Here is a 22163-nt window from a genome sequence, read left to right on the forward strand (position 1 = left end):
CCTTCACACTTTGGGAATCAGGGGGAACCCCTGGGATTGTAACTGCACCTTTCTGGAATTCTGCAGCTGGCTGCGGCAGACCCTTCATAGTCATCACGCGACCCCTCGGGTGGAACTAATAGGTGGGGACGTTACGTGGGAATAACTCCGCTTCTATTCTTTTTTTAAAAAATTAAAAGTTAATATTTATTACATCTTGAGACGTCAGCCCAATCCCTTTTGGCATTCAAGTGTGGGGAAAACTTTTCTCAGAGAGACATCTTGAGCAGGCATCAGAGGACCCATTGGGCGGGGACATTACAAAACCCTTGAATGGGAGACATTTCTTGTTCCAAAAGATGCAGGGGATAAAAGTGTCCGAGCCTCTGTGACTGACATTGACAGCTCTTCTCATCTGTGCTCAGGAGAACCCTTTGGTTTATAACCAAAGGGCCATGGTGCGAAATCATTGGGAACATCTAATCAGAGATGGGCACGAACCACCAATTCGTCCCCGTCCCCTCTGGCAGGTGCCCCCTCAGAGGCAGCGCCCAGAGGAGGCGGAGCAGGGGAACCAGGCTGCTGTTTCTGACTGGGTGCCTCCCAGAGGGGGCAGGGCACTAAAATGTGGAAACCTGATTGGACTTCTTCTGAACCAGCACGAACTGTCAAGTTGGGGGTTCGTGCCCATCTCTACCCCTAACCCAACACTCTCTTAACTGGTCTGCCACCTGGTTCTCTTGCCACAAATTCCCCCCTTTCCAACTCTTTATTCTTTTCATTAGCAACAAGTACTCATCTCCACTTAAAGTGTGGCTACACTAGAGGAAAAAAATCTTATTTGAATTGGGTTTAGCATGTTTTAAATCATTTTATTTTAAGGCGACTACATAAAAGTGCTGATTTTGTTTCTTCAGGAGTTGTGGCTTGTTTATTTTTATCAGAAGCAAAGTATTTTACTGGGTTGGCAGAGGGTCGTTTATTTTAACTCGGAGGTCAAGTTGATAAATTTTGAATCATTTTGGCATATGTGAACTCCTCTATCAGCGTAAATTGTATTTGTTGTTTCATGCTCACTGACTCACAACCACTAGTAGATGTTGCTTTGAGGTGTTATGAAATTTTAATTTAATTTAATTTAATTTTTTCTTTCTAAGTGTGATAGCCATTTATACCCTGAATTAATTAAATTCTGCAACCTCAATAAATAAAAAGAGTGATGACTTTTTAATGTCAGACAATAAAAAGAGTCCCAGTGAACTTACTGTATGAAGAGCAACCTACATGCCTGAGTGCAGGTTTAAAAACACCACGCAGAGAGGAATGAACATTGATGGAAGAAGGTCCTAACAGAGTGATGATTCATTTTGGACATTTGAGTAGCCAAAACAGAGAGAATATAGTACAGGAGGACCCCCTCCCAATCCACGGGATCATATCCGCTGATTCACTCATCTGCTGTCCGAAAATACTAAATAAAATAAATATCTATGTACAGTACTGTAGTATCCTAAGTGTTTTAATTTCTGCAACATGGGGTTATTATTTTTCAATCTATCACTCTTATCTGCTCAATGGGCCTTTTGCTGTCGGACAGCTGATTTCTCCTTTCCAGTGCATTATACATTTTAAGAGATTTTTTTTAAAAAAAAAATCTAGAATTGAAAGAGAACATGGTGCTGGCTCTTTACTTCTCCTTTGTATGTGTGTTGGGGCTGGGATGGGTGTGAATGATGATGCTGGTCACACCATTGAAGTTGTGACCGTTTGACGTCCACAGTCCCAACTCCTGTGCAGTGGCCACACTGGGGTGTCGACCAAGGACGAACAAAGCTTCGAAAGAGGAAGCCTGAATTGCCGACAGAAGGGTTTGGCTTGCACTGTGTCCTGTTTGCCCTTTTATGTTCTGTCACCAGAGATGGGGCAGCTGCCTTGCTTAACTCTGTCGGACACGATCTGCTTGCTTGCTTCTTCTTCTTCAGATCCCGCTCACCCTCAGCTGTTTTCAGTGTGAAATGAGGCATTCCAATTCATTTGTACGAGACGTGGGAGAAGCCAGTTCCCATGGTTTATATCCTGTTAATCAGGGTGAGTTTGGACTACAGTTTCCAGAATCCCCTCCCCCCCGGTGGCAGCATGACTCAGGCCAAGCCCACTTAAACAAAATATATAAACTGGAACCCAAAAAGTATTTTATTCCCCCTCAAGCTGTGCTGTTGATCAACCTGCCAAAAGGTTAGGGAGAAGTCTAGCCCTCATGGGCCACTTCCAGAGGAAAGGACATTTTGTTTCGAATGTTACCTGTTGTGAAATGGAGAAATTCTGTGAGGTGGCATACTCTCCGTAAAAAAAAGAGGCCTGTCTCTTTGGTCAATAAAAAATTTGAATATTCCATGAAAATGTGGTGATTTGAAAGGTTAATATGGCCCCATTCTTGTTCTAAATATTTTAGAACTGTAGAGTTGAAAATATACTCCGAGGTCATCTAGTCTGACCTAGGAACCAACAGCTACAGCAGCCCTAAAAGATGGCTAACCTCTGTTTAAAAAAAAATTGAACGAAGGAGAATTTATCCTTTTTCAATAGCAATCCATTCTACTATCCACCAGGAAGATCTCCCAACCTCAGATTCCATAGCCAGAGACCTAAACTCTTGAGCTATCCAGCAATTCTGGATATATCAGGACCATCTTCGATAAGGGAGCCCTTCAGATATTGGAGGATATCAATCAGTCCCATTACCATTCTGGCTTCCCTTCTGCTATCGAGACATGCCCAACTCATCTATATGTTGAACCCTTCCTTTTGTCCTCCATTCATCCAAGTTATTTGGGGTGGCACATCTGGTCCTGGGAAACTACCCGATGATGACAGTCTAGGAAGATGGGGCCTTAGCTCACCTGCCATATAAAAATGCCAGCTTTCCCAACTTATCTGTATTTTCAAGAGGATTGGAACACGCAAGAATAGGCAGGCAAAGTGTGAAGACAAAAACAGTATCCTTGCTAATTGCCACAAGTCAAAAAAACTTTTCAGGGCAAAAAGTTTCAGTCAAAATATTGGCCTAAGTACTGTTTCCCTGCTTAGTTCTGTGGTTCTTACTTGGTGCAGAATTTTGAATTTCTGGTAAAATCCCTTTGTTCTGTACAGCAGAAGTACAGAGATTCACAGAGGAGAAATGGCTTCCAGTTCCCCAGAGAGTTCGACCCTTTCTTATGAACTGGCCCTTAAGGTCTCACTCTGACCCATTTGTAGGAGAAAGAATAGAAACCTTTCATTACTTACAGTTGTGAACAGATCAACAGCAAACTAAACCTACTGACTGAACACCAACTGAGAACTGAGAGGGGATGAACATGGTTTTCTATCAATGCAGGATGATGTGGTACCTTTATTAGACCACTGTAAAAAAACAGAGCAAGCAAAAATATCAAGCAAACATGCAGTTAGATTTCGGTATCATTTATCTTCTTCAGCCTAAGCACCAAGTTCAGAAAATTACAGTACTGTATATCCCTTCATTAAATCACAAAGGCTTTCGTTTGTGAAACTCTCTCTGTTTGGCTGTTTGGCTAAAGAGAGGGAAGAAGGGAGGGAAATTGTAACGATAGCGTCGCCCAAGAGGGGGCAGGCTTTTCTGCCCCGAGGAAGAAGAGGAGGAGGAGGAGGAAGGCCAGAGAAAAGCCCCAGGGAAGAGCCACCGCCTCCCCATCTCCAAAGCCCAGGAAGGGGCCACCTTCCCGGTTAGGCTCGGAGCCTCGACGAAGCTAAGGAGCCGAAAGAGAAGAGAAAACACGCGAGCAAGCAAGCCTACCGAGTCACACAAGCCTCCTCGTCGTCTCTGGTAGGATGTCGGGACCGTCCTTCCCTTGAGCATTCTTGCTGGCTAAAGGAGGCGGGGGTGCCTGGAAGCCCTCCCGCCAGTCCTGCATTTTTTGCCCTCTTTCCGACTCCACAGGGAGGCTCCGAAGGGCCCAGAGAGGCGCCGAGTGGGGGCTGGAGAGGCGTTTTCGCCCCTTTTATTTTGGTCCCCCCCCCGGGAGGGAAACTCGGGCAGGCATTTCTTTGCCGTGAGTTGGGAGGCAGACTTCCTTGCGAGTAAAAACGCAGGGTTTCGCAGCCATGTGGGGCTTTATCAGGACTGCGGAGGTGGCCCCACTGGCTGAGGGGGCTCCCCAAGCAGCCTCCGAGAGAGTCAGGGCGGACAACAAGCTGGCCAGGCAGGCCACGGGGACTCGCCCTCTTCCACACGGTCCCTATTCATTCTGATTTATGGCAGCCATTTTGAGGGTTTCCACAGAGGGAGAGAGAGAAGAGTGAGAAGTGGGGGATCCTTCCCTTCTTTTTTTTGAGGGGGGCTCTTGGGACGGTACAGCTTGCCCAAGACCACCCAGGCTGGCGGTTCCTGAAGGAGGCAGAGGGAGGAATCGAACTCCCAACCTCTGGCTTCTCTCAACCAGGGAGCTCTGCCATGGGACCAGAATCAATCCTGATCGCTCAGTGGTTTAGGCCTCAGGGTGTGGAGCCAGAGTTTATTTCCCCCACTGGGCTTCCTTGAGAGGGGCTGGACTTGATGATCTACCCAGCTCTGCAGTTCTTTTTAAAATAAATAAATAAAAAAAGAAAGTAATAAAACCACAAATTTACAGTGCACTACATTAAATCAACTTAACCATACTCTCATTTCTCAACTCTGTGCCACCCTCCCCCTTGGGACCAGATTCATATTCTTTATTTTTTTCATTCTACATTGCCCCTTTCTCTCCAGAAACACGGATTCTTCGCCCGGTCTATAAGCCTTTCCTTTCTGAAACACATATATTAAAATGCCTTTCATTTTTCTTTAAAATCAATACTATTTGATATTGCTGTTTTGATTTTCTTGTCACAAGTCAATTTATCATGAATGGCCATATTCCACATTTCTTTGTACCGTTCCTCAACGTTAACTTGGTTATGACTTTTCCAATTCTTTGCAAATCTTAACTTTGCCACAGACATTGTTATGATAATGAATTCCTTAACTTCTCTCTTCCTTTGGTTATTATTAACCATGTTCAACAAGGCAAGTTATGGAAGACATTTTTATATCCACACCAATTTATTTATTTATTTATTTATTTATTTTATTTCTATCCCGCCTATCTGATCATATTAGACCACTCTAGGCGGCTTACAGTAAAAACAACAATGTAATTTTAAAACTTTACAGCAGAAACGTAAATTAAAAAAATAAAGAACAGAATAAGAAAAAAGATCGTCAAGGGTTTTCTGTTGGGAAGGCCCGCCTATACATCAATGTTTTTAGTTGTTTCTTAAAAATGCCCAGCGAGGGAGCCGCGCGAATCTCAGGGGGCAAGTTGTTCCAAAGGCGAGGAGCCACCGCCGAGAAGGCCCGGATTCTGGTCTTTTCCTTTCGGGCCTCTCTCGGCATTAGGCTCCTCAGCCTTATCTCCTGGCTCGCGCGAGTGACACGGGTAGATCTAGGTGGGAGAAGGCGTTCCGCCAAGTATCGAGGTCCTAAACCGTTTAGGGCTTTGTAAGTAAGCGTTAACACTTTGAAATCAATGCGGAATCGGATGGGCAGCCAATGCAATGCGGCCAGAGTGGGGGAGATATGTTGGTATCTTCTCAGCCCACTGAGTAGTCTGGCCGCCGCATTCTGCACCACCTGTAGTTTCCGCAGCAATCTCAAAGGTAGCCCCACGTAGAGCGCATTACAGTGGTCTAATCTCGAGACTACAAGCGCATGCACCAGAGTGGTGAGAGACCCCACATCAAGGTAGGGCCGCAGCTGGGCTATCCGCCTGAGATGGAAAAAAGTGGAACGGACCACGGACGCCACCTGGGTCTCCATGGTGAGCGCCGGGTCAAGATGGACACCCAAGCTACGGACCCCATCCCTGACGGGCAGGGTCACCCCCCCAAAAAATGAGGGAGTTTCCCATGTCCCCAGGTGTGGGGGCGCCCACCCTCAGTACCTCCGTCTTGTCCGGGTTCAGCCTCAGCCCGTTCTCCTGCATCCATTCCTGTACAGCCTCCAGGCAACGCCGAAGGGACAGAACGGCATCTCCTGCAGTTGGAAAAAAGGAGATGTAGAGCTGTGTGTCATCCGCATATTGATGGCACTGCGCTCCACACCTCCTGATGACCCCTCCAGCGGCCTCATGTAGATATTAAACAGCATTGGGGAGATGATCGACCCCTGTGGGACCCCACAATTAAGGCACCACGGGGCCGAAACATTCTCCCCAAGCTGTACTCTCTGGGGACAGTCCTCCAAGAAGGAACGGAGCCAAGCAATTATTTCTCTGGGCTCTTTAAAAATTATTATCCATTCCTTCTTCAATGTTTTGCAAGACCACCACATATTTTAAAATGTCCCTTTTTCTTATTTGCACTTTTAGCACAGAGATGATACATTTTTATGCAACATATTCAAATTCACTGGTGTTCAACACCATATCTCTACACTACTTGATAAGAGTTTTCCTTAAAGCAGACATATTATCCATTATTTGTTTGTTCCACAATTTACTATATCTGTGAAGATTCACCTTCATAACTCAACTTCTCATTAATTTACTCCCATTTTCTCCTTTAATTTCTTCCAGCTCTCCAGTTCTAAGACTACTATTATAATTACTATATTACTTACCCATTGGTCCATACACGTTTTCACTGGTTTTTACTCTGTGTCATACCTTTAAAGTAGAAAATGGGGTAAAATGTTTTTCTTGCTTTTCAGAAATATTCTTTTCCAAAGACTATGAGGCTTCAGTTATTCTATAAGATATTCTGCAACAGGAGATCTCACTTGCAAATATTCTTATTCTAGGTGGTAGAGAAAAGCAGCGAAGAAGCCAAAGAGGAATAGGAGGAAAAGCTACGAGCGGAGTCTGGGCTGAGCTTATGGCAGATGCAGGCCGTGGGGGAAGATTGCAAGAGGTCAAGAAGGAAGCCGAGAAGGGGCTCCAGCAGTGCTGGGAAGCCCAGTGGCAGGAGTTTCTGGAGATGCTGGAGTCCAGTTCTAGAAGAGGGGAAAAGTCTGTGATCTCTGAGGTTGCCCTGTGGGATGATGCCAAGGCCTTCCTGGCCTCCTTTGAGCAAGTGGCCAAAGCCTGCCATTGGCCCAAAGAGGAGTTGGTGGCCCGGCTGCTGCCAGCACTGAATGGGGAAGCCGAAGAGGCCTTTCAGAGCCTGGAAGCCGGAGACAGGGAGGATTATGGGAAAGTGAAGGCTGCCATTTTGCGAGGAGATGCCCTGAGGATGGAGGTGAGACGCCAGCACTTCAGGGACTTCTCCTGCCAGGAGGTGGAAGACCCCCGGAGGCTTCACAGCCAAGTCCAGGAGCTTTGCCACTGGTGGCTGAGGCCGGAGAGACGCAGCAAGGAGCAGATCCTGGAACAGTTCCTGGCCAGCCTTCCCCCGGACGTTCAGGGCTGGATCCGGGCAGGAGGGCCCGACACGTGTTCCCAGGCTGTGGCCCTGGTGGAGGACTTCCTCATGATCCAGGAAGGGACTGAGAGAGCAAAGTGGCAGGTGAGATCCTGTGTATTGCTTAAGAGAGCACAGAACGTGGTTTAGGCTAACAAAATTTATAATACCTCTTCTAAGCCAGTTTAATCTTATCTGTTAAGTGCCATTCCAAATAAGATGATGTTTATTCCTTTCAAAAGTATAGCTCGGTCTAATTGCTACATGCACAACTTTCTTTTCTCTATTTTTATTGTTGCCATTTTAGTAAATATGGGTTTTATTTATATTTTTATTTTCAAATATGGATACCTCACCTTTCTCTTCAAAATGACCCAAACCGTATTAAAACAAACACTGGAGGCAATTTTCAAGAGATAATTGGCCAACACTCTGTCAGATCAGCTTTGATTTGAATTCCTGCATTGAGCAGGATGCCCTTAGAGGCCCCTTCCCACTCCGTTCTTCACAGATTCTGTGAAAAGCTACAAAACAACAAATGGTTAGAGGCTCAAACTGAAGGGATGCAGGGAAGTTTTGCCATCCTCATGCCTAGGGTACTTCAAAATCATGAGAAAACTCATCTTTTTCAAAAATATGTTCCATGGATGCTTTTTGGTGGACTTCCTGCTGTCAGTTATATGGTTTTCTGTTGTGTTTTGCCTTAGCTTTCTTCTTTTTTACCCATGACAAAGTCTTACCTCAAAGGAAATGGCTCCCATTTTTTCCCCATCTGTACAGGGGCTGATGGTCGCCAAGGAAACGTGCCCATCTTTGTTCAAGAGCCACCAGGATCTGACCCAGCCAAGCAGTCAGACCGTATTCTGGCAGGTTCTGCAGGAGGAGGGCGAGACTGTCGACTCTTTGGGTAAGGAGATTTTTCTCTCTGGTCTCCTCCACATCTGCTCGTTTGATTTGCCATTTGAAGAATTAAGGGGAAAAAGCAGATGAGCGAAAAGAAGAGAACCTGTGTTCAAATTCTGAGCACATATACAGTAGGACCCTTTATCCACGGAGTCAGTATCCACAGATTCACTTATCCAGAGTCTGAAAATATCAAAAGAATTAAAAGAAAAATCCCCCAAGTGTTTTTTAATTATGACATTCCCAGAATTTAGCACTAGAGGGAGCCAGAGACTATGCTAGGTATGGTGGAGTCTCGACTTACGCTTGGCTCCACTTATGAACTTTTCAAGATCCGTTTTTCTCCGGCCGCAAATCTTCACTTCGACTTGCGGCCGGAAAATCAACCTACGGACCAGAAGAGGGAGGCGGGGAAAGCGCCAAATTCAAGTTTGGCACTTTCCCCGCCTCCCCCTTCCAATCCATAGGCCACAGATCTGGCTCCGGATGCCTTCCAGGAGTGTTTTTTACCTTTTACATTCCCAGAATTTAGCACTAGAGGGAGCCAGAAACTATGCTAGGTATAGCATTCACTGTTATAATAGTGTTCACTATACAGCGGACCCTTGACTTACAGACGGCTTGACTTACAGACTTTTTGAGTTGCAGACTTCTCTGGCCGCAAAATTTAGGTTTGACTTGCAGCCTGAGAATTGACTTACAGACCAGAAAAAAACCAAAATGGAACAAAAACGGCCTGTTACGGGATTAATTGGTTTTCAATGCACCGTAGGTCAATGGAGACTTGACTTACAGACTTTTTGACTTGAGAACTGCCTTCCAATACGGATTAAGTTCTCAAGTCAAGACCCCACTGTACTGTAATCCCTGTCTTTAAGCCTCCACGGGGGGTCTTGGAGCCATATCTCCCCTCTGGCTATGGGAATCGTCCTGTACCTGAAAAGAACCAATACATCCATGAGTTATATTCCGTTCCCAGCTTTTTTGCTTAAAATATAGCTCTCTGGTGGAGATCTGCATGGAGAAGCAACAGTATTGACAGAATATGAGTAGGATGATGAATATTAGTCATCATCTTCTGGCTTTGGCTCAGGCATCTTTCCCTTGAAGGCAGGATCCTGGCTCTTTTCATCCCTCAGCCCTTCAGCTTTGTCGGCTACCCCTGCCAGGACGATGAACTGTGTCAGAAATAGACCATTTTCGGTCTCTTTGTTATTGTTGTTGTTAAGTAAGGAAACAGGTAGCAGAAGAAGTCAGCATAAGTGTTTGCTGTGTGCCAAGCTGAATCAGCGCAGAACAGCCAATGCCTACACTGACATTTTATTCTTTCAGTGACAGGATAAATTCACCTCCCAGAATTTACAGGGATTGCTTAATACACCAGTGGACCTGATTAATAGGATTTTGACTATTACAAATTAGCAAGAAAATGGACCGCCTCCCCTATTAACCAAAAGGGCCTGGAATTTCCCTCCCCAAAGAGGATTTGTGAAACGTTAGCCAGGATGTTTTCTGCCAGGAGTGCCAGTTATGCTGGTGGAGGACCACCATTGGATATAAAACATCTTTTTTTCTTCATTCTTTGTTGTTTTTCAAAGAGGTTGCTTCGTTTAAAGAATTAAACTGTTTCTTCATAATTAGGCAGACATTAGTTCTGGCTGGGTATCTCAGTGGTTTAGGTATCTGACTGCAGAGCCAGAGGCTGGGAGTTCGATTCCCTCCTGCGTATCCCAAAAAATCCAGCCTGGGTGTCCTTGGGCAAGCTGCACAGTCACAGGGCACCCTCTAGAGCAGGCTTGTCCAACCTGCGGCCCGAGGGCCGCATGCGGCCCAGGTCAGCTCGTAATGCGGCCCAGTGCAATTTTTTTATTTTAAAAGAAATTCCAAAGTTTCAAGTTACACTGCCGGCGCTTGAGGCCGGAATGTGGTCGGGGCATGTCCGGGAGAGAGGGAAGGAAGGAAAGAGTGGGAGGGGAGGGGACGGGGGGCTGCGTGACTGCATTGCGCCGTCCCCGTCAATAGGTGGACCCCCTCCCGGCCCCATAAAGCCGCTGGAGTCGAAGCTGGCAGCCTATGCTGTCTGAGATCGGAGCTGCCAGTAAGCGTGCTTGGAGCGGGGCTGCGGAGGACGGCTAGGACTGCCCCCCCATGCGGCCCAAACCAAATTTTCATCTTCTAATGTGGCCCAGGGAAGGTGAAAGGTTGGACACCCCTGCTCTAGAGGAAGGTAAAGGTAAAGCACTTCTGAATATTCTCTACGTGGGAAACCCTGAAAAGAGTTGCCTAAGTCAGAATGGGCTTGACAATGCGTGAATTTTTATTATTCTTAATTAGTTCCTTATTTTAAAAACAATGTCAGGGAGAGTTTTTAAGTTCTCTTATTTTACCTGAAAAATGGGTTAACAAAAGCATTGTGTTTGGCATCCTGTGATGTAAAAACCAACAAAATAAATTAACAAAAATCACTGTGATTCCCAACCTTGGATCCCCAGATGTTCCTGGACTACAACTCCCAGAAGCCTTCACCAGTAGCTGTGGTGGACAGGATTTCTGGCAGCTGTAGTTCAAAAACATCTGGGCACCCAAGGTTGGGAACGACTGCTCCAGAGCCTTTCTCTGGAGTCCAAAGAATGAGCAAAATTATTTTTTCTTTACAGATGACACGCTGGGAAGGCAGATCAAGATGGAGAATCCTCAGTGGGAAAGAAATCAGCCGATGGATGTTGCCAGAACCACTGCCCCGGCAAGCGAAGTGAACCTGCTGAAGAGAACTGAGATACGTCAGGAAGAATGTGGATTGAAAGCAGAGCAGTCAGTAGAGAGAGACAAGGAACGTAATGAGTTCAGGGACCATCTTACAGCTACAGTATGCCAGCCTTCCAAAATGTCTACAAGGGAGGAAACACCCACAACCCTCAAGTGCAGCCGGAGGTATCCTTGCAAATCAGAACCTGACAGGATCCGTACCAGAAAGAACCACAATGAATGTGTCACATCAGAGGAAACAACATTCCATGAAAATGTTTACTCTGATAAACAACAAATAGTGGTAACTGGAGAAATTAAACCAGAATTTTTGGAAAATGTGGAAGGAGATAATTTGGACACGTATCAGTGCGGTCGTCCAGAAGAGGACCCTAAGGATTCTGCGTGTGGGGAGAGTCATGGAATTAAAAATGAGGGAAGGCTATTTGAATGTTCTCATTCCGGAAAAGGATTCCCTCAGGGAAGAAATTTGGTGATCCACCAGAAATCTCATACTGGAGAGAAACCGTATGAATGCTCTCAGTGTGGGAAGTGTTTTCCTCAGAGAGAAAACTTGAATAAACATCAACGGATTCATACTGGAGAGAAACCGTGCAAATGCTCTCCGTGTGGGAAATGCTTCAATAATAAAGGAAACCTGATGAGGCACCGGAGGATTCATACTGGAGAGAAACCGTATAAATGCTCTCAGTGCGGGAAATGCTTCAATGATCAAGGATACCTGATGAAGCACTGGAGAATTCATACTGGAGAGAAACCGTATGAATGCTCTCAGTGTGGGAGATGCTTCACTCACCAAGGAAGCCTGGTGGACCACTGGAGGATTCATACTGGAGAGAAACCATACACATGCCTGGAGTGTGGGAAAAGCTTCGGGCGGAGCTACCAGTTGAAAACCCATCGGGTAATTCATACTGGAGAGAGGCCATAGAAATGCTTTCAGTGTGGGAAAAGCTTCAAAGCGGCGAAATTCTTTAAGAAACATGTAAGGATTTATAGCCATCATATGTAAGCCCTCCATGTTGGAAATGTTTCAGTTAGTGACTTCACCTGAATGATTGCCCAGGAATCGCTCTAGGAGAAGAGCCATAGAAAAATGTTTTTCGGATAGTCTGTCTTTATGTGAGTATTATGGGATGGTACTACACTAGGACTGTGGTATCCTCAGGGGATCAGTTCCATGCCGAAATACAGTGGTGCCCCGCATAGCGACGTTAATCTGTTCCAGGATTAACGTCACTATCCGGATTCGTTGCTATGCGGGGGGGGAACCCCATAGGAACGCATTAAACTCGGTTTAATGCGTTCCTATGGGGGAAAAACTCACCGGTAAGCGAAGATTCCCCCATCCGGCTGCCATTTTCGCTTCCCGGTAAGCGAAGGCAGGTCACGAAAATGCTGCGGGCGGCCATTTTGCTGATCCGGCGGCCATTTTGGAACCGCTGATCAGCTGTTTTCTAAACATCGCAATGCGAAGATCAGTAAGCGAAACGCTTACCGATCATCGCAATGCGATGTTTAGCCTATCTAAACATTGCAATCCGTCGCGGATTCGTTGTTAAACGGTGCGCTCGTTATGCGAGGCACCACTGTATTAAACACTGTAAATTTCATCGTCTGTCTGCCTCTAGTGGCCAGTTGTGGTAGATACACTCTGGATATGCGTAGAAATAGGTGTTCGGTGGAGGTATTTAGGATTTTGAGATAGCAGATAAATTAACCAGTGGATACTGATCCCACGGATAGCAGGGTCCTACTGTATTTTGAATATCCTACAGCTGGAAAGGCCCAGTGGGTGGTCCAACTAGAGCTGTGGTTCTCAACCTCGGTTCCCTGGAGGTTCTTGGAGGATAACTCCCTGAAATCCTAGTCAGCACACCTAGTGGTGAAGGATTCTGGGAGTTGTAGTCCAAGAACATCAGGGGACCCAAGGTTGGAAACCACTGACTTAGAGTAAGTCCATTGAATTAATTGCCCAATGGTGAGCTCAACGCTTAAGTAAACCCCATTCATTTCTTGGGTGTTCTAGGGCTGGGACTCCCAGTTATATTTAGCTCTAAATTTCAGAGGAAATCCCAATGGATATTCCTTAGGGAACCTCCCAGTGAAAACTGCAAGGTCGTTGCATGTTCGGAAAATAAATTTGAGAATTTTTTTTAAAAAAAGGTATAATTGGATTGAACAGTGATGGAAGAAATGACACTATTTGCAAATGGAGAGATGGAAAGGGTCCTTAGAATCTAGAGTTGGCAGTAACTAGCTGTAGGCAAGATAGTTCTCTGTAACTAAATACTGTTCTGGATAAGCACAATATTGAATGTTACTTTTCAAAAGTCTTGTAGAATGGGAGTTGTACATTGTTGTAATGGGTGTCCCTTCAGGGGGCTTTCAAAAGTTACATCAAAAGTTATATCTGGCAGGCATTTTGAAATACAGTGGTGCCTCACACAACGATGTTAATTGGTTCCAAAAAAATCAACGTTGTGTGAAACATCGTTCTGTGAAACACCATTTCCCATAGGAATGCATTGAAAACCGGTTAATCCGTTCCAATTGGAACAGATTGCCATCACTGAGTGAAAATCCCCATAGGAAACATCGCTGTGTGAAACAATGTTTCCTTCATTGGAATGTATTGAAGCCGACTCAATACATTTCAATGGCTTTGCGAAGTCCTTTTTCGCTCCTGTAAAAGTGTCTTACAATGTTTGGAGGCTGTTTTAAATGATTGCAATGGTTAGCCCACCTCCTGAAACCTATGCAAACTGATTTTGGTGTTGTTCTGACACTTCGTTAATTTATGATGATTTTTTGTTTTCTCCATTGGAAACCATTAGACAGACCATCCAATGGTTTCCAATGGAGAAAATTCAAAAAATCATCATAAATTAACGAAGTGTCAGAACAACACCAAAATCAGTTTGCGTAGGTTTCAGGAGGTGGGCTAACCATTGCAATCATTTAAAACAGCTTCCAAACATTGTAAGACACTTACAGGAGCGAAAAGGGAGATCGTTGTGTGAAAATCCCCCATAGGAAACATCGCTGTGTGAGGCGGCAAATTTAACAGAAAAAGGCATCGTTGTGTGAATTCATCGTTGTGTGAGGCACCCGTTGTGCGAGGCACCACTGTACTTTGAAATAGTTGTTTTGTAAAAAAACATTGTTTCTTACCTTATCAATAAGGAGTCTTTTCCTCCCCAAACTTACAGAAAATTAGAAAAAACAATGAGCAGTGGACAAGATAATGTAACAAAATCCTTTTCCAGTGTTGTAATGTAGAAGAATTTTCCGAGTGATGTTAGTGAGTAATAGGAATGAAATACCATATTTTTCTGTTCACAAGACGACCAAAAGTATAAGACAAACTCCCCTTTTTCTAACCCGAAATTTAAAAAAGTAGGGATCAAAGGGCTCCCTTTTTGCTAAGCCCTGTGCCTTGGCAAAAGGCAAGGAAAGCGGCTGTCAACGTGAGTTTAAGCCACGGAGGCACAGAGTTTAACAAAAAAAGGAAGGGGAACCATTGCTCCCGTCTGTGTCTTCTCAAAAGGCGAGGAGCGCGGGGCTTTAGCAAAAAAGGAAGGGGAGCCGTTGCTCCCGTTCCTTTTCGCTAACGAGGCAGGAAGAGGCGCCACAGCCCGTGTGAATGCTCCTTCACCTCCGTCTCTGCCTCTTGCTGCTGCCGCCACCTCGGCCACCGGAGGGGACAAACCGTGAGCTCTGGAAGAGATAATTGGGCGGCAGCAAGAGGCTCCTGAGCACGCTTGTGCGACTGCTTCCTTCCATGTATAAAACGACCCTCAAATTTTCGAACAAAAAAGTGTCGTTTCATACACGGAAAAATACGGCACTTATGGAAAATAACTTCCACACTCTCAACTGTCAGTAACTCTCTCAACCTGGAGTGTGGGTTCTGGGCCTTGTCCCTCTTGCTTAATTTTTTTTTTTTACCATGAACCTTGTATAGGGTATTTTATTGTGCCTCCCTGGGTATAGGGAGCATCGGCATGTACCACTTTTGAATTTTTTAAAAAATAAAATGTTTCCATTATAAAAAGGTCTTGAGTCTTCCTTTAGTGTTGCTAAATCTCTACAGGCATTATATTTTTGATTTAAACAATTCCTTATGAGCCGTGCTCCCATTATTTCTCAAAGGAAAGAAATGTCTAAGGCTTGGAAAACCGGAAGGCCATTGATTTGATTTGCAAAAGTCCTTTCCAGCAGTGGCGTTCCTTTCTCGTATGGCTCTCATTGAAGAGCTGCCCTTTGCAGACCATTGTCTCCTGGGCGGGTAACCAGGTCGTTCCTTCCCTGGAATTTACTGGATGGATTTTCTGCTTCAGCTGAGGTCCTTTTAAACTGTACAGAGAAAATCTCAGTATCTGAGTGGTTTGTTTGTTAATCTTTTCAGGGCACATTGAATATCACGGATTAACAACAGTGAGAGGGAGGGAGGGTTCACTGGTCCTAAGGCACGGGTGAAGTGTACTTCTAGTGAGAGAAAAAAGTTAGCAAGTTTATTTTTTATTTATTTTGTTTGGTTTAAATTATTTTAACCCTGCCGTTCTACTTAGAAAAAAATAATGAGTACTGTATAGAAAGGCAGCTTAGATCTTTATAGGTTAAAGCCAACACTGATTTCTGTCTGGAAAATGATGGGCAGCCAGAGGAGCTGCCGTAATGAGGGGAGTTGTTTGATCCCGGTGCCCACCTCCAGTCTGTAATCTGGCTGCTGCCTTTTGGACCCGCTGACCTTTCCAGACTTTCCGTCGGCAGCCCCACATAGAGTGTGTGTTACTAAGGCATGTGTCACCATGGCTGGATCAGCGCTCTCAAGGAACGGTCGCAGCTGGCACACTAGTTTTAATTGTGAAAATGCACCCCTGGCCACTGTCAAAACCTAGGTGTCCAGAAACACACACACACACACACATACACAAAAGTTGGCTTCTCTACTGTGGTTTCTTGCGCCCCAAAGAGTTAATTTCTCCAGTCCCCTGGAGAAACTTGAGCAAGAAAGGAAAGGCAGTGAAGGTATAAGCAAGGAGGATAGTGGTTCAGAGATGGGAATTTTACTCCCTCAGATCTGGGGGTCACCCAAGTAGAGAGAGCTAAAGAGAAGGAGCCAAGCTCTGAGTGGGGAGGGCATTTTAAAACTTGAATCACCAAAGACATCTGACTGACTCTGGAAGGCTAGAAGTCCCCAAGCGGAAGGGAGATCCTGTGGCTTTTTCTTCCCCATTCTTGCAGCAGGATTCGGATGGAAAGGATTTGGCCTCAAAATCAACTTCCCTGAGGAGTCTTCACTGGGTCTCTTTACAACCACCTCTTGTTTTCAGCATATTATGGGATGCATGATGGGAAGCTTCAGGATCCACTATCTATTTTCCAAAGCAATGATGTGCCTTTACCATACAGAGCCTTCTTTACCTTCCGTTCGGTAACTGCAAAAACAATAAATTGTCAGACACTTCCAAACCGTCGGTCTCCTTCCCAGACTGGGGACCACAAAGGCAGGCAGAGGATCCAACAGGCACATTGTCTCTCCAGATTTGTGGCCCAGGCAGCTGATGTCATAAAGCTCACATACAACTACTTAAAACCAGCCCAGCCCCTTCCTCCTGCAGTTGAAGTAAAGCAGGGGGGCGCAGGATGAGGGCTCTCCTTGGGCTCCCCTGTGGTCACCGGACGGCCTTGTGGGTGATTTTTCTGATGTGGGTAGAAAAGGGGTCCGGCTGCCCTCCCCAGTGCCAATGTTCTCAGCTCAGAGTGGACTGCACAAGAAGATGGATGCTCCAATTTCCCAGGAGAGTTCCCCTGACTACCAGGGAGCTGATTTTACCTCAGAACCGCCTCACGGAGTTATCGCAGTTAGAAATCAGCTATTTTGTGGAACTGGTCCATCTAGATTGTAGCTTCAACGCGATACAAATGGGCGAGAAGTTCCACTTTCCCGCCTTAGAGAAGCTGACGTACCTGGACCTCAGTTACAACCTCTTGACCATCATCACGCCCCAGACATTCTCTGAGCTGAAGAGGCTGCTGTTTCTGAACCTCTCCGGGAATCCGATGATCAAGGAGATTAATGTGCAGGCCTTTGCCAAAAACTCTTTACTCGGCTACGTGGATCTGAGCTACTGCGGCTTGGAGGCCATGAGTGTGGAAGTGTTCGGCAGTCTCAACAACCTTCACACTTTGGGAATCAGGGGGAACCCCTGGGATTGTAACTGCAGCTTTCTGGAATTCTGCAGCTGGCTGCGGCAGACCCTTCATAATCATCATGCGACCTCTCGGGTGGAACTAATAGGTGGGGATGTTTTGTGGGAGTAACTCCACTTCTATTCCTTTAAAAAAAAACTTTTAAAAGTTCATGTTTATTACATCTTGAGACGTCAGCCCAATCCTTTTTGGCATTCGAGTAAGGTTTTAATAACTCCCTGTGGATAACTGTAGCTAATTTGAGAAGGTGCTGGGTCACGTTGTGGTCATGCGGCTTGATTGCGCAACTGCACAATGGAGTTTAGCACCTTGTCAATTAGCCACAATTAGCTACAGCAAGTTACACAGACCTTACCCAAACATCAATACAATTTAATCCATTCTATCACATGGAAACTAAGTACACCTACCTCCGTCCTAGACTCTTTTCAGCCTGGCACAGGAAATAATGCAAGAACGAAGGAGAACTATTTTTTTTAATGCAAAGCCTCCTTAACGTCTTACTGATAACATCCAGAGAAAACTTGAGCGACACAAGCTAAGTCATTCTTTTTCATAAAGAAAAGAATGTCATTCAACTCTGTGGCTATCTGGAATCATAATGTCTGTATAACTGACCAGATAGGAGGGATATAAATAGAATAAATAAATAAATAAATGAAAATAAAGTTATGTTGACTATATGGATACCAGTTAAATAAGATCAGTTTTCCTTAATGGATCTAAAGCAAAGTTATATTTTTGGGAAATATGTAGACTGGGGTTTCTTAAACTTGGGTCCCCAGATGTTCTTGGACTACAACTCCCAGATATCCGGACCAGCACAGCTAGTGGTGAAGTCTTCTTAGAATTCTATTTAGGGTTCTATGCCATTAAAGCAGTTGTTTTAACTTATTTCCCCAAATCTAAGCCAAGACAGCTCAAAAAGGCTTTTGAGAATAGATAAATCTCTTCCTCAGAGTTCTATGAAGTTGCTTCTTATTCACTGGGTTGCTCCCTTAACTCACTTCCATGTCTATGGCTACTTGCATAAATGTTTTATGGGCACTTCAGGCGTTCTTCCATGGCAAAATCCAGATTTCGGATGGCACTTATTTGTCTCTGTCACAGAACCCCTCTCAAACTAAATGGCAACAGCTCTTATTTTACAGACCCTTGAACATAGAATCACAGAATAGTTAAGTTGGAAGAGGCCTTCTAGGCCAACCCCCTGCTCAATGCAGGAATATAAATCAAAGGATATCTGCCAGGCGGTTGTTTTAAGTTTTTCTTGAATGCCTCCAGTGTTGGAGCACTCACCAACTCCTGAAGTAACTGTTTCCACTGTTGTACTGCTCTAACAGGAGTTTTTTCCTGATATTCAGCCGAAATCTGGCTTCCTGTAACTTGAGCCCATTGTCACTCTGGGATGATCGAGAACAGATCCTGCCCCTCCTCTGCATGACATGTTCGGCATATTCACTATATATATACTGTCTGTCTGTCTATCTGTCTGTCTGTCTGTCTGTAAGGCATATCTGTACCAAAAATGGTCTTGAAGAAAGTCGTTCTGCAAGCTCCTTGAAAACAATGCAGCAATAACTAGAAGCCAGCATGGATTTGTTAAGAAGAAATCCTGCCGGACTAATCTTATCTCATTTTTTTGATCGGGTAACCACCCTGGTAGATGGTGGGAATGCTGTAGACATATCATGATTTCAATAAAGCCTTTGGCATACTGCCCCACTATATTAGCAACTTAGTTAAGTGTGGGCTGGATACAACAAATTCGGAGGAGAGCAATAAGGGTGATCAAGGGACTGGAAACGAAGGCCTAGGAAGAAAGACTGAAAGAACTGAGCATGTTTAGCCTTTGAGAAAAGTACAACAGCACTTTTCAAATACTTGAAAGGTGGTCATCCAGAAGAGGGTCAGAATCTGTTCTTGATCATATCAGAGGGCAAGACACATAATAATGGGCTGAAGCTACAGGAAGCCAGATTTCGGCTGACTATCATGAAAAACTTAACTGTTAGAGCAGTACAACAACGGGACCAATCACCTAGAGAGATGATGCGTGCTCCGATGCTGGAGGCATTTAAGAGAAAATTGGACAACCGTCTGTCATGGCCTTAGAGGTCCCTTCTAACTCATTTATTCTATGATTCTATGAATGGCTTACAATGGAGACCTTGACTACCTTTGTGTGTTTTTCTTCTGCAGACCGTGAAAATATTACTTGCAAAACACCGCCAAACCTTGAAGGATGGCAAATCTTTAAGGCAGAAGATCAGGTCCATCAAGAGTGCTTTCTGCATTTTGACTTAATGGGTTTCTTAGCACTGGGTTTGATCGCTTTGTCAGTCTTCATTGGAGGAACGCTGGTGGCTGGCATGATTGGCATCCTCACCGTGATCTACTCTCACCCTGTACTGAAGGTGGAGGAGGAGTCAGAGGACGAGGAAGACTACGAAATGTATTAGAACTGCTGTTTGGGACCTCAACACTTAAATGACAAATGGGCTTCACTTCCGCCTTCTTTAGTTTCATTGAAAAATCCTTTTACAGTACTGAGGTTTTCCTCTGCTTTAATGGGAGATCGTGCTTCTCTGTTTAGTGTTAACAGAGCATGCAAAAGGATCCCCCCGAAACATAGGGATGAGTCAGATGCTAGAGTAGTGTAAAGGATATGGGAGATGGTGTGTGTGTATGTGTGTGTGCGTGTGCATGTGCATGTGCATGCGCGCGCGCATGCCAGGGACTCCTATCTCCAATCCTCTGTTACAAGAGAACCAAGCAGGAAAGGAATACTAATACAGTGGTGCCTCGCTTTACGATTGCCCCGCATTATGACGAAACCGCATTAGGATGATCTTTTTGCGATTGCAATTGCAATCACAAAACGATGGTCTAAATGGGGTTTTTTCGCTTTGCAATGATCCCTGCTTTGGGAACCGATTCTTTGCAAAATGATAATTTTAAAACAGCTGATTGGCGGTTTCAAAATGGCTGCCGGGTAAACAAAATGGCTCCCCACAGTTTTCTGGGACAGATTCCTCGCAAGACAGGCAGCGAAAACGGCTGCCCTATGGAGGATCTTCGCTGGACAGTGAGTTTTGACCCCATTGGAACGCATTGAAGGGGTTTCAGTGTTTTTTTTTTCCACTTTACAATGTTTTCGCTTAACGGCGATTTTCCTGGAACGGATTATCGCCATTAAGCGAGGCACCACTGTATTTATTTATTCATTCATTCTTTGTTTGTTATGTGCCATCAAGTCACTTCCAACTCTATGAATGAGTGATCTCCAAAATGTCATGTCTTCAATAGCCCTGCTCAGCTCTTGTAAACTCAAGTCCATGGCTTCCTTTAGAGACTTGGTCCATCTCAGATTTGGCCTTCCTCTTTTCCTGCTGTCTTCCCCCTTTCCCAGCATGATTTGATTGTCCACGTTCCAAACCTAGTTGAGGTCGAGATTAAGCACCTTGGACAGCTCCCATAAATTGCAGACCAAAAGCTGGATAGCACTCACAGTACCCCAAAAATGGACTCAGTACCACACCTGCATTTCAACATGGCTTGGTTTTGGTACATGCAAATGAATGTCTCTCCATTGGACACTCCTTTAGTATTACTTTTCCAGTGTGTACCATTTTAACACTCTTTTTCTTGTAAGGATTCTAGGGTCCTCCCTATATGTCAGCACTACATAATCCTGTTATTTTGATGCCCCTTTGGTTGTTGGGCCTTCAACCTGAGAAGTCTGGAAGTTTAGTAAGGTGTTTGGAGTTATCTGCAATAATAATTCAAGATTATCTAAAGTTCTGTGGCATAGGTGTTTGGGAGGTTCACCAAACACCAAATCCTAGAATCCCCTTAGCAGAGTTACATGGGATCAAACTGACATAACTACACAGTGCATATACTTTTTCAAACAGGAATCTGGAAGAGGGTTTTATGGTGCCTCTTAAACAAGTAACAGACAGAAGCTGTCTTCTCTAGACAGACAGCTTCTGATGCTATGACTGGCACTGTGTAGCTTTTGCAACTTTTCGTCCTGCAATGGTGGTGGTGGTGGTGGTGGTGGTGGTGGTGGTAATAATAATAATAATAATAATAATAATAATAATAATAATAATAATAATAATAATAATAATAATAATAATAATAATAATAATAATAATAATAATAATAATAATAATAATAATAATAAAAGTGGCAAAGTGTCAGAAAACAAGGAAGTCAAGATCTTGTAGGATTTCCAGATCCAATCAGATAGACACCTTGAAAATAACACACCAGACGTAGTATAATAGAATGAAGAAATGTCCGGACCATTAATATTGCAATTCCAGGGGATGCCAGAGTTGAAAATAAAGAACTGGAAATTCTAACAAAATACAGAGACCTTGCAACTGAAACATTATGCTTGTGGATGAAACACACTTCAGTAGTCCCGGTAGTCATTGGGGCTTTGGGAACAATATTAAGAAATTTCACAAAGTATTATAAGCAGTTGCAGATCTTAGAAATCACACCATCAGAGCTACAAAAGATGGCAATATTAGGAACAGCATACATACTGTGCTGATATTTATAAGATACTTAGGTTTTTGGTGAAAACTTGTATCTGTTCTATAATATCAATGTTTTTATAGTTTTGATTAACTGTGCCTGGTGCTTGATGATGATGATGATGATGATTATGATGATGATCATGATAATAAAACAGCAGCAGCAAACACTGCGCATGTGTGCATATAACTATTAGTAGGCAGAGGAGTCATGCTCTGTTCCACGTGGCCACTCTCCTTTCTGATCCAGAGTTTTGGAAACCTTCCTGTTTGTTTTTTTTTGGATTACAACTCCCTGAATTTTAG

At 44.4% G+C, this 22163-nt stretch overlaps 1 protein-coding gene across 1 annotated transcript in view; it reads left to right on the forward strand.

The window, feature by feature from the left end:
• Nucleotides 1–22163, forward strand: part of LOC110091332 (uncharacterized) — a 102548-nt gene that overhangs the window by 67397 nt on the left and 12988 nt on the right. Inside the window, 5 exon segments of the mRNA XM_078386825.1 lie at nucleotides 6818–7521; nucleotides 8197–8323; nucleotides 10977–12070; nucleotides 16933–17392; nucleotides 19648–19759. Coding sequence (XP_078242951.1) covers nucleotides 6892–7521; nucleotides 8197–8323; nucleotides 10977–12070; nucleotides 16933–17392; nucleotides 19648–19759 — 2423 coding nt within the window. The 5' untranslated portion in view covers nucleotides 6818–6891.

The sequence above is a fragment of the Pogona vitticeps genome, chromosome 2, assembly GCF_051106095.1.
Source record: "Pogona vitticeps strain Pit_001003342236 chromosome 2, PviZW2.1, whole genome shotgun sequence".
Classification (NCBI taxonomy): Eukaryota; Metazoa; Chordata; class Lepidosauria; order Squamata; family Agamidae; genus Pogona; species Pogona vitticeps.